The sequence below is a fragment of the Gambusia affinis genome, linkage group LG11 (genome assembly GCF_019740435.1).
Source record: "Gambusia affinis linkage group LG11, SWU_Gaff_1.0, whole genome shotgun sequence".
Taxonomy (NCBI): domain Eukaryota; kingdom Metazoa; phylum Chordata; class Actinopteri; order Cyprinodontiformes; family Poeciliidae; genus Gambusia; species Gambusia affinis.
The window spans coordinates 25,631,465-25,643,524 of record NC_057878.1 but is presented as its reverse complement, the minus strand read 5'-3'; the positions used below and the strand labels follow the sequence as shown (position 1 = coordinate 25,643,524).

General features: G+C 38.7%; 2 protein-coding genes across 2 annotated transcripts; both read right to left on the bottom strand.

The window, feature by feature from the left end:
- Nucleotides 1-1,009: 1,009 nt before the first annotated feature.
- Nucleotides 1,010-7,557, bottom strand: ube2g2 (ubiquitin-conjugating enzyme E2G 2 (UBC7 homolog, yeast)). The gene is made up of 6 exons (XM_044131660.1): nucleotides 7,382-7,557; nucleotides 6,206-6,241; nucleotides 6,005-6,050; nucleotides 3,538-3,656; nucleotides 2,547-2,687; nucleotides 1,010-1,653 (listed from the first exon to the last, which is right to left on the bottom strand). Exons 1-6 carry the CDS (start codon nucleotides 7,422-7,424, stop codon nucleotides 1,541-1,543), a joined length of 498 nt encoding a protein of 165 aa, XP_043987595.1. The 5' UTR covers nucleotides 7,425-7,557; the 3' UTR covers nucleotides 1,010-1,540.
- Nucleotides 7,558-8,917: 1,360 nt separating this feature from the next.
- LOC122839740 (olfactory receptor 10J4-like) lies at nucleotides 8,918-10,247 on the bottom strand. Its single transcript, XM_044131659.1, has one exon. The coding sequence runs from the start codon at nucleotides 9,878-9,880 to the stop codon at nucleotides 8,918-8,920; it is 963 nt and encodes a 320-aa protein (XP_043987594.1). The 5' UTR covers nucleotides 9,881-10,247.
- Between the last annotated feature and the right edge of the window lie 1,813 nt (nucleotides 10,248-12,060).

Genomic DNA, 12,060 nt, shown 5'->3' with positions numbered 1-12,060 from the left:
CCAATTAATAATTTAATAGAAAAAAGTGAGGGCTGCACAGTGGCGCAGTTGGTAGAGCTGTTGCCTTGCAGCAAGGCAACCCACCTGGGTTCGATTCCCGGCCCGGGGTCTTTCTGCATGGAGTTTGCATGTTCTCCCTGTGCATGGTGGGTTCTCTCCAGGTTCTCCGGCTTCCTCCCACAGTCCAAAAACATGACTGTCAGGTTTATTGGTTTCTCTAAATTCTCCCTAGGTGTGAATCTTTGTTTGTGTTGTATGTCTTTGTGTTGCCCTGTGACAGACTGGCGACCTGTCCAGGGTGTACCCCGCCTCTCGCCCGGAACGCAGCTGGAGAGGAACCAGCAACCCTCCTGACCCCATTAGGGAAGAAGGCTGTAAGAAAATGGATGGATGGATAGAAAAAAGTGCTTAATACCAAGTTTTTCTACAGACTTCGAATCAGGTGAAACTAAATCTGCCACTTGAGTTTTGAGTAAAACATTTACAGACAATGAAGGCAAAGGCTTTTTAAAGTTTTAATTGCAAAAGATATATTGTATATTTTTTGTAGTTTTAGCTTAATTGCCACTCTGTGTTGTTTTTAGTAAATGACCTGTTTTTGAGTCTGGAGTGAATGATTAATTGATCACAAAGTTGGTTGATAACTATTTGTCATCATGATTAATTGGATAATTTTTTTCAGTCCTAATGAAAATGTGACTTTAATTTATTTTTAATTTTTTTTAATGTATGGACAAATGAAGATAATTAATGTGATACTCCTTCATAATATACGAGGATAAATTAAACTTTTTGGAGACTTTTCCCTCTGAATGTCATCTGCTTTTCAGTTTTCAGGAACAGAATTGACAAATCAGAAATTTCTGTGAGATCATTCTACAGTTTGGTCATATTTTAGGAATGCTTCGGGGTTTTGAACTGCAAATAAAAAACTGGAGGCGATGAACATTATTCCAATTAATATTTTCTACACCTGTCATCTGACCAGAGATCAATAAATCAAAGATCCTGAAACAGAAACGCTGCTTTATTAAGTTTAGGTCAACATGCTTTAAAATCAGTTTGACACCAGGAACAGAAACAAAAAGGAGCTCTTAGTTTCTCAACAAAGAAATTAATAAGAAATCAGAGAAACAAAGAGCTCAAAATTCTGTTTTCAACCAACTATTTGTGAAAGGAAACTTAAGAGAAACTCCTTCAGCTCAGCTGTAAAAAAAAAACAACAAACTGAAGTCCACCATGGTGACCACCAGGAGGAGATAAAGTGCAAACAATCCGCTGAGAAACTTCAATCTGAGCCAACAGCAGGGGAGGAGGGGCGACAAACAGGAAGTGAGGTGATGACAGGCTGCTGGGTCTCCTGGTGATGTCACTGTATCCGATCAGCCTCTGATCCGTCAGTTCATTGAGGTATCAAACTGCAGCTCTGCGTATGTGTGTGTGCGTTGAAGGTTTCCATGGTAACAGTGTTGACGCTCCACAGTCTGTATCCGAGCTAGGCGCCACCACAGACACGCAGAGCGGCGTGATGACATCATCTCTACAGGCTCAGCGACTTGCGAACGATCTTCTGAGCCAGTTTGTAGAACTGCTCTCTGTCCTCGCGCCACATTTTAGACGCATCGACGTTCGCGCCGCTCTCATCGTTCGGCTCTGAGGAGAAGAAGAAGAAAGAAAGAAGAGTCATTTATACTATATGATAACTCATGGCAGACGTGTGATGTGGACTGAGAATCTTATTGCAATATTTTAGTGGTTTTATTGTGATAAAGACAAATATTATGATTAAAAAATTATTCATAACTTATTTTCCAGGTAACTGTGGCTTTGACTGCGTGGCACAGAAGTCACAGCATCACAACACACATTGTTCTAGAAAAACAGGATTCTTCAGGACGCCACATGCCTAAAAATCATGACTTATATCACTAACCTGCACGCACTTCGTAACTGCATTTAATCATACTTTCAAATTAACTGATATTATATTGGAAGAAATAGAGGAGAAAATACCACAATTAATATTTCTGAACATACTGCAAATTTTATTTACCATCAAGTTTCTTTTAAAATAGAAAGATAAGTCTTCTTATATAACTTTCTTAAATTTCATTAGCTCATTTAATTGAGTCAAATATTTCCTATTTACTGCTTATATTGCTTTTTTGTTTATTTATTTAGCATATTTGGAGTTAATTGTTCATTAGAGTTTAAAGTTTATCAATCTTTGAGGATGTGCTCACGCACTGTTATGCCATTACTGTTATATAACTTAAAAATGATCTTAAAACAACAATATTGTTTGTCGCATTAACTTCGGGGATTATTTGTCATCCTGTGACAGATGAGAAGTGAGGAGACCTTCAGTTTTTATTTGTGTTTTCAATTAATCTATAGAAACAATGTGCATCAACTTGCTGCAGGTGTGAATGAAACCTATCAGATATTTTTAATAAATTATTAACGTGTGTTACTCATATAACAGATGTGTAATAAATACATGACAATATGGTTTGGTTGATCATGTGACAGGTGAGCTGCTCTACCTGCCAACATGCTGACCACAGACAGCAGGATCTTCTCCACACTCTGGACTGGACTCCACCGCTCTGCGCTGCTCTCATATCCCATCGGGTCGTCGCCCGGAGCGTGAAGGATGGAGATACACACCCGGCCATCCGGGTAGACTGGGGAGGAGACAAAGGAGCAGATAATTAGTGCAATTTTAGCCTAATTAGTGCTCTGAATGTGTTATTTTTTCAGCAAATGGCCTTTTCTGAGTTTGTATATTTAACAGTTTACTGAACAATCACGACCAATTAATCGATTCAGCCTTTGTTAAAACATGAAGAGTGTTTAAGGTCAGATTTTTGTGTTCTGATTGGATGAAACATTCCACTTTCATTGGGCTCCACTATGGCTGGATTACATGGCTTAAAAAAAAAAATTACAATTAGCGAAAACATTTTCAAAAAGTGGCTTTTATCATCCCTTTTAATACTTTTACTCCATAGTTGTACAGTGGAGTATTGTGGCCAGGTTATGAGAGTTTTTGTTTAATTACAAGAAAATAGTAATAAAGTTAGTAAAAAAGATGCAACTATACAAGAAAAAGTCTTAAAGTTACAGGTATTTCTATCTGATAAAACAGAAACAGAAAGTTTCTGCTACCAACATTCAGATATTTTCCATCATTTCTAATGAACAAACTGCAGCTTCTGATTAGTCCAGCTTTCTTCTTCATGTGTTTATGATGGTGATGCAGGACCAGAAGATACAGTTCAGCTCAGGGCCACGATGATTATGATGATGATGATGATGGGGAACATGATGACGGGTCAGAACCGAGCGCTCTGTCCTCTAATCAGAACTCTCCTCCGCCATGACATCATGGCTCCTGCCCACTAATCTCTGCGTTAATGACAGCAGGCTAACGAGGCGTGTTGTGACGGGTCCAATAACAGGGTCCAGACACAGGCTGTTTTTATTCTGAGCATCTAAACCCGCCGTCGGGGGCGGAGCCTGTGGGAGACTTACTGTTGGGGTGAAACATGTCGCAGGTGAACCTCATCTTCGGAGGGCTGAGAGGATAATCCGAGGGGAAGCTGAGGACGGCGGGGAAGACTCCGCCTTCGAAACACGTGTCTTCTGGACCCCTGAGACACAAACAGAGAAAATCACTGAGAACGTCGCGACGCTGCGGCAGGAAACAGAAGCTTTTAGTTAAATGAAACCAGTTTCAGTTTCTGATCATGACATCCTGAGTCATAATCAGGACTGAAGTTTGAATATCTGATCTCAGATCTGCCTGGCTTCCTTCCCTGAAGTTATTTCTGACTCTTCAAAGCATCAACTGATCTCTGACCAGATATCCTCTGTTAATCAGGACAATAACTGGGTGTAGTAAGTCTTCACACTGAAAAAACACAAAATAGTACCAGAAATTTTTGTCAAGTTTCCAAAGCAAATATCATAGTACGCCTGAAATAGAACAATACCAACCTACATGTAACTTTTCTGCAAAAAAAGATGCTTGTTTAGAGTCAATAACTCCTCAACACTGATGAAAAAGTTATAGTCCCAATGGCAAATTATTTCACTTATAACTCAGACTCAAATATTTATTTATGTCCCAATAGGCATAAAGTCACAATAAAAACAGCAACACACCAACAATTAATATAAAACTAGGAGGTGTTGTACTAAATTTCACAGTTTCAACTAATGGAGGTTAAAAAAAACACAAAACGTGTCAATCAAAAAATAATAATACAGATGCTGGTAAGACTGAAAATGTGAACAAAAAAACAACAAAAAACCCCCCAAATAAATACATAATATTTACAATTTGAAATGTATCACTTTAAGAGACAACTATTAAAATTCAGTGGTTAAAAACACAAACCGTTTTCATCAACCATCAGACTATAGGACTAAAGTTAGGTTTCTCTTACTTCCAGTACACCAAGATATCTGCACTAAAAACTAGATCAAAATTACTTGGTAAGATTTTGTGTTTTTACAGTGCAGAGTGCTTCACCTCCTCTCTGTGAGCTGAGGAGAAGAAAAAGAAAGACAGAACAATGAGGGACAGAGGACTGCGGTATAATGACAGGTGTGCTGTCTCAGTGATGTCACTCTGCAGACTGAGCCGGTATGTGGAATTGGACTTTAAATGAGCAGCGGGTTAAATTGAAGGGCAGACCGAAGCTGCTGTCACGCCAGCATGGGGGAGTTACGTCTAATGATGGTGCTTTCAATGACATCACAGACTCTGCAGTGTCTCCTGTCAGCGACGCATCAGGAGGATTTATTTTAACTAAGGGTCATCACTATAAAAACACGAAATCTTACCAGGAATCTTTGTCTGATTTTTACTGCAAATATCTGAAAATAAGACTCTTTTCAACAACTACAAGTAACTTTTCAACAACATATCGAAGCTTTTTTTAAGTCAATAATGACTGAATATTATTGACTTTTCAATGAATATTGTTTAAAATGTACTACTGGTAGATTACTTCACTTCTTAAAAGAATTTTTTCTCGTGTTATAAATGAAATAGTCAGCCAGAACTATTAGATTTTTATGAATGTCAAGGAATTAGTGCCTCATAACAAACTCCTATTTTGTATGTTAGGTTTGTCTGATTTCCAGTGTATTAAGATATTTGCACTAAAAAATAGACAAAAATATTTGGTAAGATTTGATGTTTATGCAGTGAGATACAGATGAAAATGTAACTCACTGATTTAGAGAACTAGCCTGGTCTTAAAGGGACAGTTCTGTTTTTTTCCAGTTGAGTTCTAAGGATCATATTTACTGAGTAAATATTTTTACCTCTGTTAGATATTCTGGCTTTGCAATTTTTTGCATTCTGTCAAGTTGAAATCACAGCCTTCCACTTATTTTATTGAGTTATTTATTTATGTATTTTAATCTATTTTCAAAATTAGCCTCACCTCAATGAGATTGAACAGAAAGCATTCTTCAAATGTTCCTGCTGATTGTTAACTGGATTTAGGTCTGGACTTTGACTAGGCCATTCTAACACGTCCCATAAATATGTTGCCATTTTATTTCTGTTTTTAGAATTTACAATAGAAAATTTAGCAAGAAAGAATGGACCTCTTTCATCTGTGGGATGGAAAATGATGTAAAAAAAAAAAAACACAAATTACCTCCTCATGGCAAGAAAATTCCTTTATTTCACAATCAAGCACGCTTAGTGTTGATTTATCCGATAAAATCCAAATGTAAACAGGTCTGTCTGAATCAGCAGTGACACCTGCTGGTCAGAGTGACACATTGCACCTGGAAAAAACGTGAAGAGTCTGACAAGTTGGATAAAATCGGTTTGGGTTCTATGAGCATCCAGTATCTCAGGTTAAATTATTCTCAGTGAGAATCAAATTAACAGAAATGAAGAAGGGCAGTGCATCATGTTGGTTTCCATGGAGACGACCTGTCATATATGAGTAAAAAGGCTCTGGCCTGTACTCACATGATGAGCGCCTCCCATTCGAAGAAGTTCTCCTCGTTGGCCGGACCTGGAGAGCACACAGAGGGAGAAACCGGATCTTTGTCTCATCCTGATGTTCTGTTCTGATGTAACCTGTTCGGTTCTGGGTCAAAGGTCGGATCAGGAGGGCTTGAACTGAGCTTTTAATCGCTCAGGTGTTCAGATGTAAAGACGGAGTCTCACCTGCGACGATGCCTTCAGGTGGGTTCAGGGTCAGCTCTGAAAAACAAACATTACTAATGAATCCCAGAATTTCACAGAGAAAAACCAGAGACATCTGGTACCTGTTTGGAGAAACTGGTGCTTTTCTAAATAAAATCATCATTATTTTAAACGAATTTAGTGAAAGTCAAATATATCTTATTTTTCTGAACCATGATGTAACACAACATGTACGCACGCACAATAAACTGCTTTAAAAAAAAACATAATCCCAACCTTTTTAGGATGGTTTTGGTGACCAAATTGATCTCGGGCAGCAGATGGAAATCATCTTGCTCCAATAAGAACTAGTCAACACCAGAAAAGTGATTAAAATGCTTTTTAAAAATTTTTATGTTTTCACCCAAGATTAGGAAATAATTGTGGAAATAAGTGTAAGATTAATATTATTTTATTTTACAAAGGTGGCAATAAATGTAACTGTGTCTCTTTTATACAATGACAGTTTTTAAAAAATCCGTTCTTTAATGCTATATTTTAAACGGTTTGCATTGTAATTAATACATTTCTTACTTTATTATCGACTATAAACTTAATTTTGGCCAAAAAAAGCAATAAAATCCTAAACATTTTTAGTAAAAACGCCATGGTGGCAAATTAATTAAGAAAGAAAATAATAATAAATAAAAAACGGATGTTAATAACCCAGACTGTGACCACCTGCCAGTCAGACTTTAACAGTTCTTGTATTAATCCTTCAAGCTGAGTCCATCAGATCCAAGCTTGATTCTGAAACCCAAACATGCAGATCATCGGAGAGTTAACAGCTTCTTTTTTTGGTTACTGGCTAGATTTATAGTTTCTAATGTTTGTAGCACTTCTTATCTCACAGTTTGAGTCTCAGTTACATAAACAGTCAGGGGAAGAAGGTTCTGGATGAAGCTGAACAGTCGCACCGACAGATTATAATAAAATTACTAAATGTGTAATTCTAGGGACATTTAGGTAAAAAATACTGATGCCGAATCGATCAAAATTGTCAGTTTCAATTGAATCTTTGTAGAACTTTCATCCAACTGTGTCGAATTTAAACCCTGGAGCAGAAAAGCAGTTAAATCTGTGGAATCCGTATCGGAGTTTGGTTCAGCAGAACTTCCTCCTAGCTTTTCCTCACCAGCTGGAGCTTCAGTTACTCACGTTTGTATTCAGCCATGAGCCTCTTTAACGCGGTGCCGGCCATCTTGTTTACCGGACACAAAGCGTAAACAAAAACAACTAAACAAAAACAAACAGATCTGAGACACACCGCTAACACCAGGCTCAGGACTTTTCCACTCGCTGGATGAGCAGACAGCGCCGTCTGCTGGTGCGGAACCACCACGGAAGTCAGCTTAAAAAGTGGATTACCGCCACCTACGGGCCCGGAGGGTCAACAGGAAATTAACAGAAAAAGCTACTTTTAAGTTTATCAAACTTGTTAAAAAGTTTAAAGTTTCCCAGGCTTAAAACAAGTTTCTTAAACTACAGTTTATGCTCTCTTGTATTGGCTTTGTATCAGAAATTTCTAGAAAGAAATAGACATTTCATGCTACTTTTTCAAATTAGCTCAAGATTTGATTTCTATCAGACAATTAAAAAGGTGCATCAATAACAGTAATTCTTTTTTGTTTCAATTTGTTTTTACATATATATATTTTTTCTTTACAAACCAGGAAGGCTCAAGATGAAGAAATAGGTCCTAAAAGGAAAACTATTATGCAGATTGAATTCCGTTTTCTTTTCTCCATAAATATCAGAAGGAAATATTTTAATTCAATCAGTTTTCCAGCTGCCCAACAGCCGCCTGCTGTACCCAGTGATGGCCCTCATATTCAGGCCGTACATTACTGGGTTGAACACGGTCTGAACCAGAACGACCAGCACCAAAGTGAGCATGCAAGCTGCAAGCTGGTTTCTCTTCTATATATTTTATATAATATAATATAATATAATATATAATACTTTTCTGTTAGCAAAATATTTCATCCTGCATTTCACATTTTCATGTTTACTTCTCATTTTAAAAAAAACGAATAGGGAAAACATCTATTATGTTTCTCAAAATGGTCTATCCACTCTTCTATTTCCCCTATTATGTCTATTTCAACTAGACCTCTTTCTTAAAATTAAGTCATAAACTGAGGGTATGTTTGCCATAACAATTGTTCAGGAATGTTTTTTACTGCAAGAAATAAGGCAATGGTGATGCAACGCTTTAATTTAAATCTTTAAAATCAAAAGTTCTTCTAGATTTTTGATTTATTATTGCAGTTTAGTTCAGTTTTCTTACTTCTCATGTGACAATGTTTTTCATCAACACTAAGCTGTTAATCGTGATTACTGCTGTACAGATCAGGAAGATGGATATTTAAAAGAGGTCATTCATAGTTCTGAGTTTATTTGGATTAACAAATAAAAACCTATAGAGAACAAAATCTACACATATGTAAAATTTCAAGCAACAAACTCTTATAAATGCAGAAATATTTCACAAAGCAGCATACATATACATATGTTCTTAAAATCAGGAGAAAAACGCATGGAAAGTGCAAAAAAGAATTGCATCAGAAATGTTAAAAATAGCTACATCCGTAAAACAGGACGGAGTGATTTATTTTCTTTGAGCTATGACTTTTTATCCTTTAAATATCCAGATCCTGAAATAATCTGTTAACATTTTCCAGTGCTTTTCAATCAATCGGTTTTCCTGCTGCCTAGCAGCCGCCTGATGTATCCGGTGATGGCCTTCATATTCAGGCCGTACACTACCGGGTTTAACACGGACTGAGCCAGAATGATCAGAACCGAAGTGAGCACAGAGGATGCAGGCTGGTCTGCGGTCTGCAGGCGGCGCTGCAGCAGCTCCACTGCAGTGCAGGCGCTGTAGTTTATGAAGACCAGCAGGTGCGGCAGGCAAGTGCGTAACGCTTTGCTGTTAAAGCTGCGTGTGCGGCACAGGCAGACATAAAGGATGCTGCTGTAAGAGAAAAGTACGAAGGCGACGGGCAGCAGGGCAGTAGCAACAGAAGTGAATATGGCGAAAACGTCGCTCACCTGCGCCGCATTTCCGCCGCAGTTGAGTCTGTTTAAACTGTAAAGGTCACAGTAAAGCCGATTAATATGAGAGCGGCATAGCGGCTGGCACACGGCTAAAAGCGTAATGATAAAAACCATCGTGGCGGGCAGCAGCCAACAGAACAGGAGCAGAGCGGCCACCGCGCGCGGCGACACCAACGCGGCGTAGCGCATCGGGCGGCAGATGGCGACGTAGCGGTCAAAAGCCATGGCCCCCAGCAACATGAAGGCCGAGCCTCCCACAGTGTATACAACCCACGCCTGACACGCACACGCAGACAATGTCACCAGGACAGAGCCGCTCTCCCACAGCAGCTCCCACAGCAGCCGGGGGTAGATCGCGAAGCCGCCCAGCAGCGAGTTCAGCAGCAGCGCGGCCACGAACACGTACATTGGTTTATGGAGGCTGTGGCGCGTGCAGATCACTATGAGCACGAGGCCGTCACTGCACAGCGCGAACACAAAAGCCATAAAAAAGAGAAAGAAGAAGAGCAGCCGGTGTTCAGACAGCTGCTGCAGGCCGCCAAGCGTCAGCGACGTCTGCGCGACGAACAGCGACACGTTCAAAGCCGCTGCGGACATTAGATGGGCGGAAAGGAAACAGAACTAGATGGAGAACAGATGAACTTCACCGCAGCTGTAGACCACACGTACATTTGATTAACAACATATAATTGCAAACATCTAATCAAAACATGTGATCAACAATATTGAGAAACTGGATCATGTGAACAGGAAACATTTAAAGTGATTTACAAACATTCAGCCATCATTTAAATAATATGAAATTTGAATCCTAAGCGACTTAATCTTCACATCTAAGACATAACACATAATAACATGTTGACCACCGACCATAACAGAGTCAGAACCCGAAGAACTTCTCCGATGAGCTATGAGTTACTTTATGGGTCTCTACTCTCTGTGGAGCTAATTAGTGACTGAATTTTTTCATAACCAGAGAGTATGAAACAAGTGTCAAATCAAAAACATTTTTTAAACTATGAAAGTCTATGAGCAAGAAAGTGCTAAACAAACTCAACGTAGAAATCATTCGGTTAGAAGCATCCTAGATTAGATTTAACCATTTTTAGCACCTATAATTCAAAAAGAGAAGCCCACCACTGGATGATTTTAGGTAAACTATTGCAGAACTATATAATGTACACAAAAATGTCAAAATTTGCAAAGAAACATAAAGATAGCACTCTTAAGAACCAGTTTAGACAATTTATCAGCAAAAAACTTGTTGATTTGGGGTCAGTGGCACTTTAAAACTTTTCACTTTCTCCAAGATTCCACTAAATCTGTATGGAAACTAAGGTGGTGATGTTTTTAACAGGAAAAGGGGAAGCTGACCTGGTTTGGACCATAAACAATCATTCTGGTTTTACATTCATGAAGATATTAATCTTCTTATTAGCAGCAGAAAACCAACAGATTTCAATAGCAGCAGAAGCACTTCAAAAGGTTGTGCAGGATGAGGATTTCCCTAAAACCCTTTGACCCTAAAGCTGCAGCATGCAACTTTTATAAAAATATTATTTTACATATTTGTTAAAACTGTCACTGTGTCGTTACAGTGAAATATAATCTATGAAAAGATCAATCACTTCCATTGATCAGCTATAGCTCCCTGAGCTATAGCTGTCTCAACAAATACACTGTTCCCAACCAAAAACAACCAATCAGAGCCAAGAGGAGAATCTTAGCGCTGTCAACCAACCTCATGAACGAGCTGCTAAATTTGCTAAAAGGGGAAGAAACAACTTACTGTTTCAGAAAAACTAGCCTAGCATTCATGATAGGCTCTCATATCAACAAAAAGCTGTAATGTTGTGCATGTAAGAGTGATTGACAGCACTAAGACCCGCCCCCAGCTCTGATTGGGTGTTTCTAGTTTGCACTGGGAGAAGTTGGAGGAGGTTGATTTTTTTAACAGATTATCTGTCTCATATTGTCATGATTTAGGGACAGCTTTAACAAATATGTAAAAAATATATATTTTTTAATATTTACATGCTGCAGCTTCTTTTCAGGGGTTGAAGGATTCATTCTTTCCTGAGTTGTCCTTCATTTTATTTGGATGACATCTTTGAGGCCAGCAGCTCTACTGAATAGTAAATGTCCCACCCAAGTCAGGTTTTCCAATGCCTAGTGACACATAGCCTGATTATAAGCCCAAGAAAATGCCCATGTGGATTATTGTTCTTACACTTTTGGGCCAAGGCATTTCTGCAGAGATATATTATCAAATAAACTTCAGTTTGTCAAATTTATTGCTTTCTCAAACTGTAAAAGATTACAGGAGTTTTTAGCAACCCTTTTCTCCACATGGCAGCATAATTTCCACATCTGCTAAGGAAAACGACCCAGAAACGTCTCCAGGCATTTTGTAATGCTATAATCCATGTTTGGCCCAAACTTCACCATTGGTGCAGATCTTATTTGCACTTTGTGCTGCTGTAAGCTAAGGAGGTCTATCCCCACAGGTTTCTGTCAATCCAAATGACTGCTTCTTTCTTGGTTAGGGTTGAAATAGAACACAAACAATACAAACTTAAAACAAAAAAGAGACAAAGCAAAAGTAAAGTCAAGAATCAGAAGATAAAGGTTAGTTGTGTTTTGATCCTCAGAGGAACATTAATGGAAAAAAACCCAAGAGCCAACTAACAAGAATGATGCAACAGCATCCATGTTGTCCTGAGAGGACGGATTAACGAGCTGCTGGTCCTAACAGAGACATTAACGAGCGGTTCTCA

Excerpts from the sequence above, each read along its gene's own strand:
- ube2g2 (XM_044131660.1), bottom strand. The coding sequence starts at position 7,424 with ATGGCCGGCACCGCGTTAAAGAGGCTCATGGCTGAATACAAAC. Across the intron at positions 6,242-7,381 it reads GCTCATGGCTGAATACAAAC|AGCTGACCCTGAACCCACCT; the intron begins GTGAGTAACTGA and ends TTTGTTTTTCAG. Across the intron at positions 6,051-6,205 it reads ACCTGAAGGCATCGTCGCAG|GTCCGGCCAACGAGGAGAAC; the intron begins GTGAGACTCCGT and ends TGTGCTCTCCAG.
- LOC122839740 (XM_044131659.1), bottom strand. The coding sequence starts at position 9,880 with ATGTCCGCAGCGGCTTTGAACGTGTCGCTGTTCGTCGCGCAGACGTCG.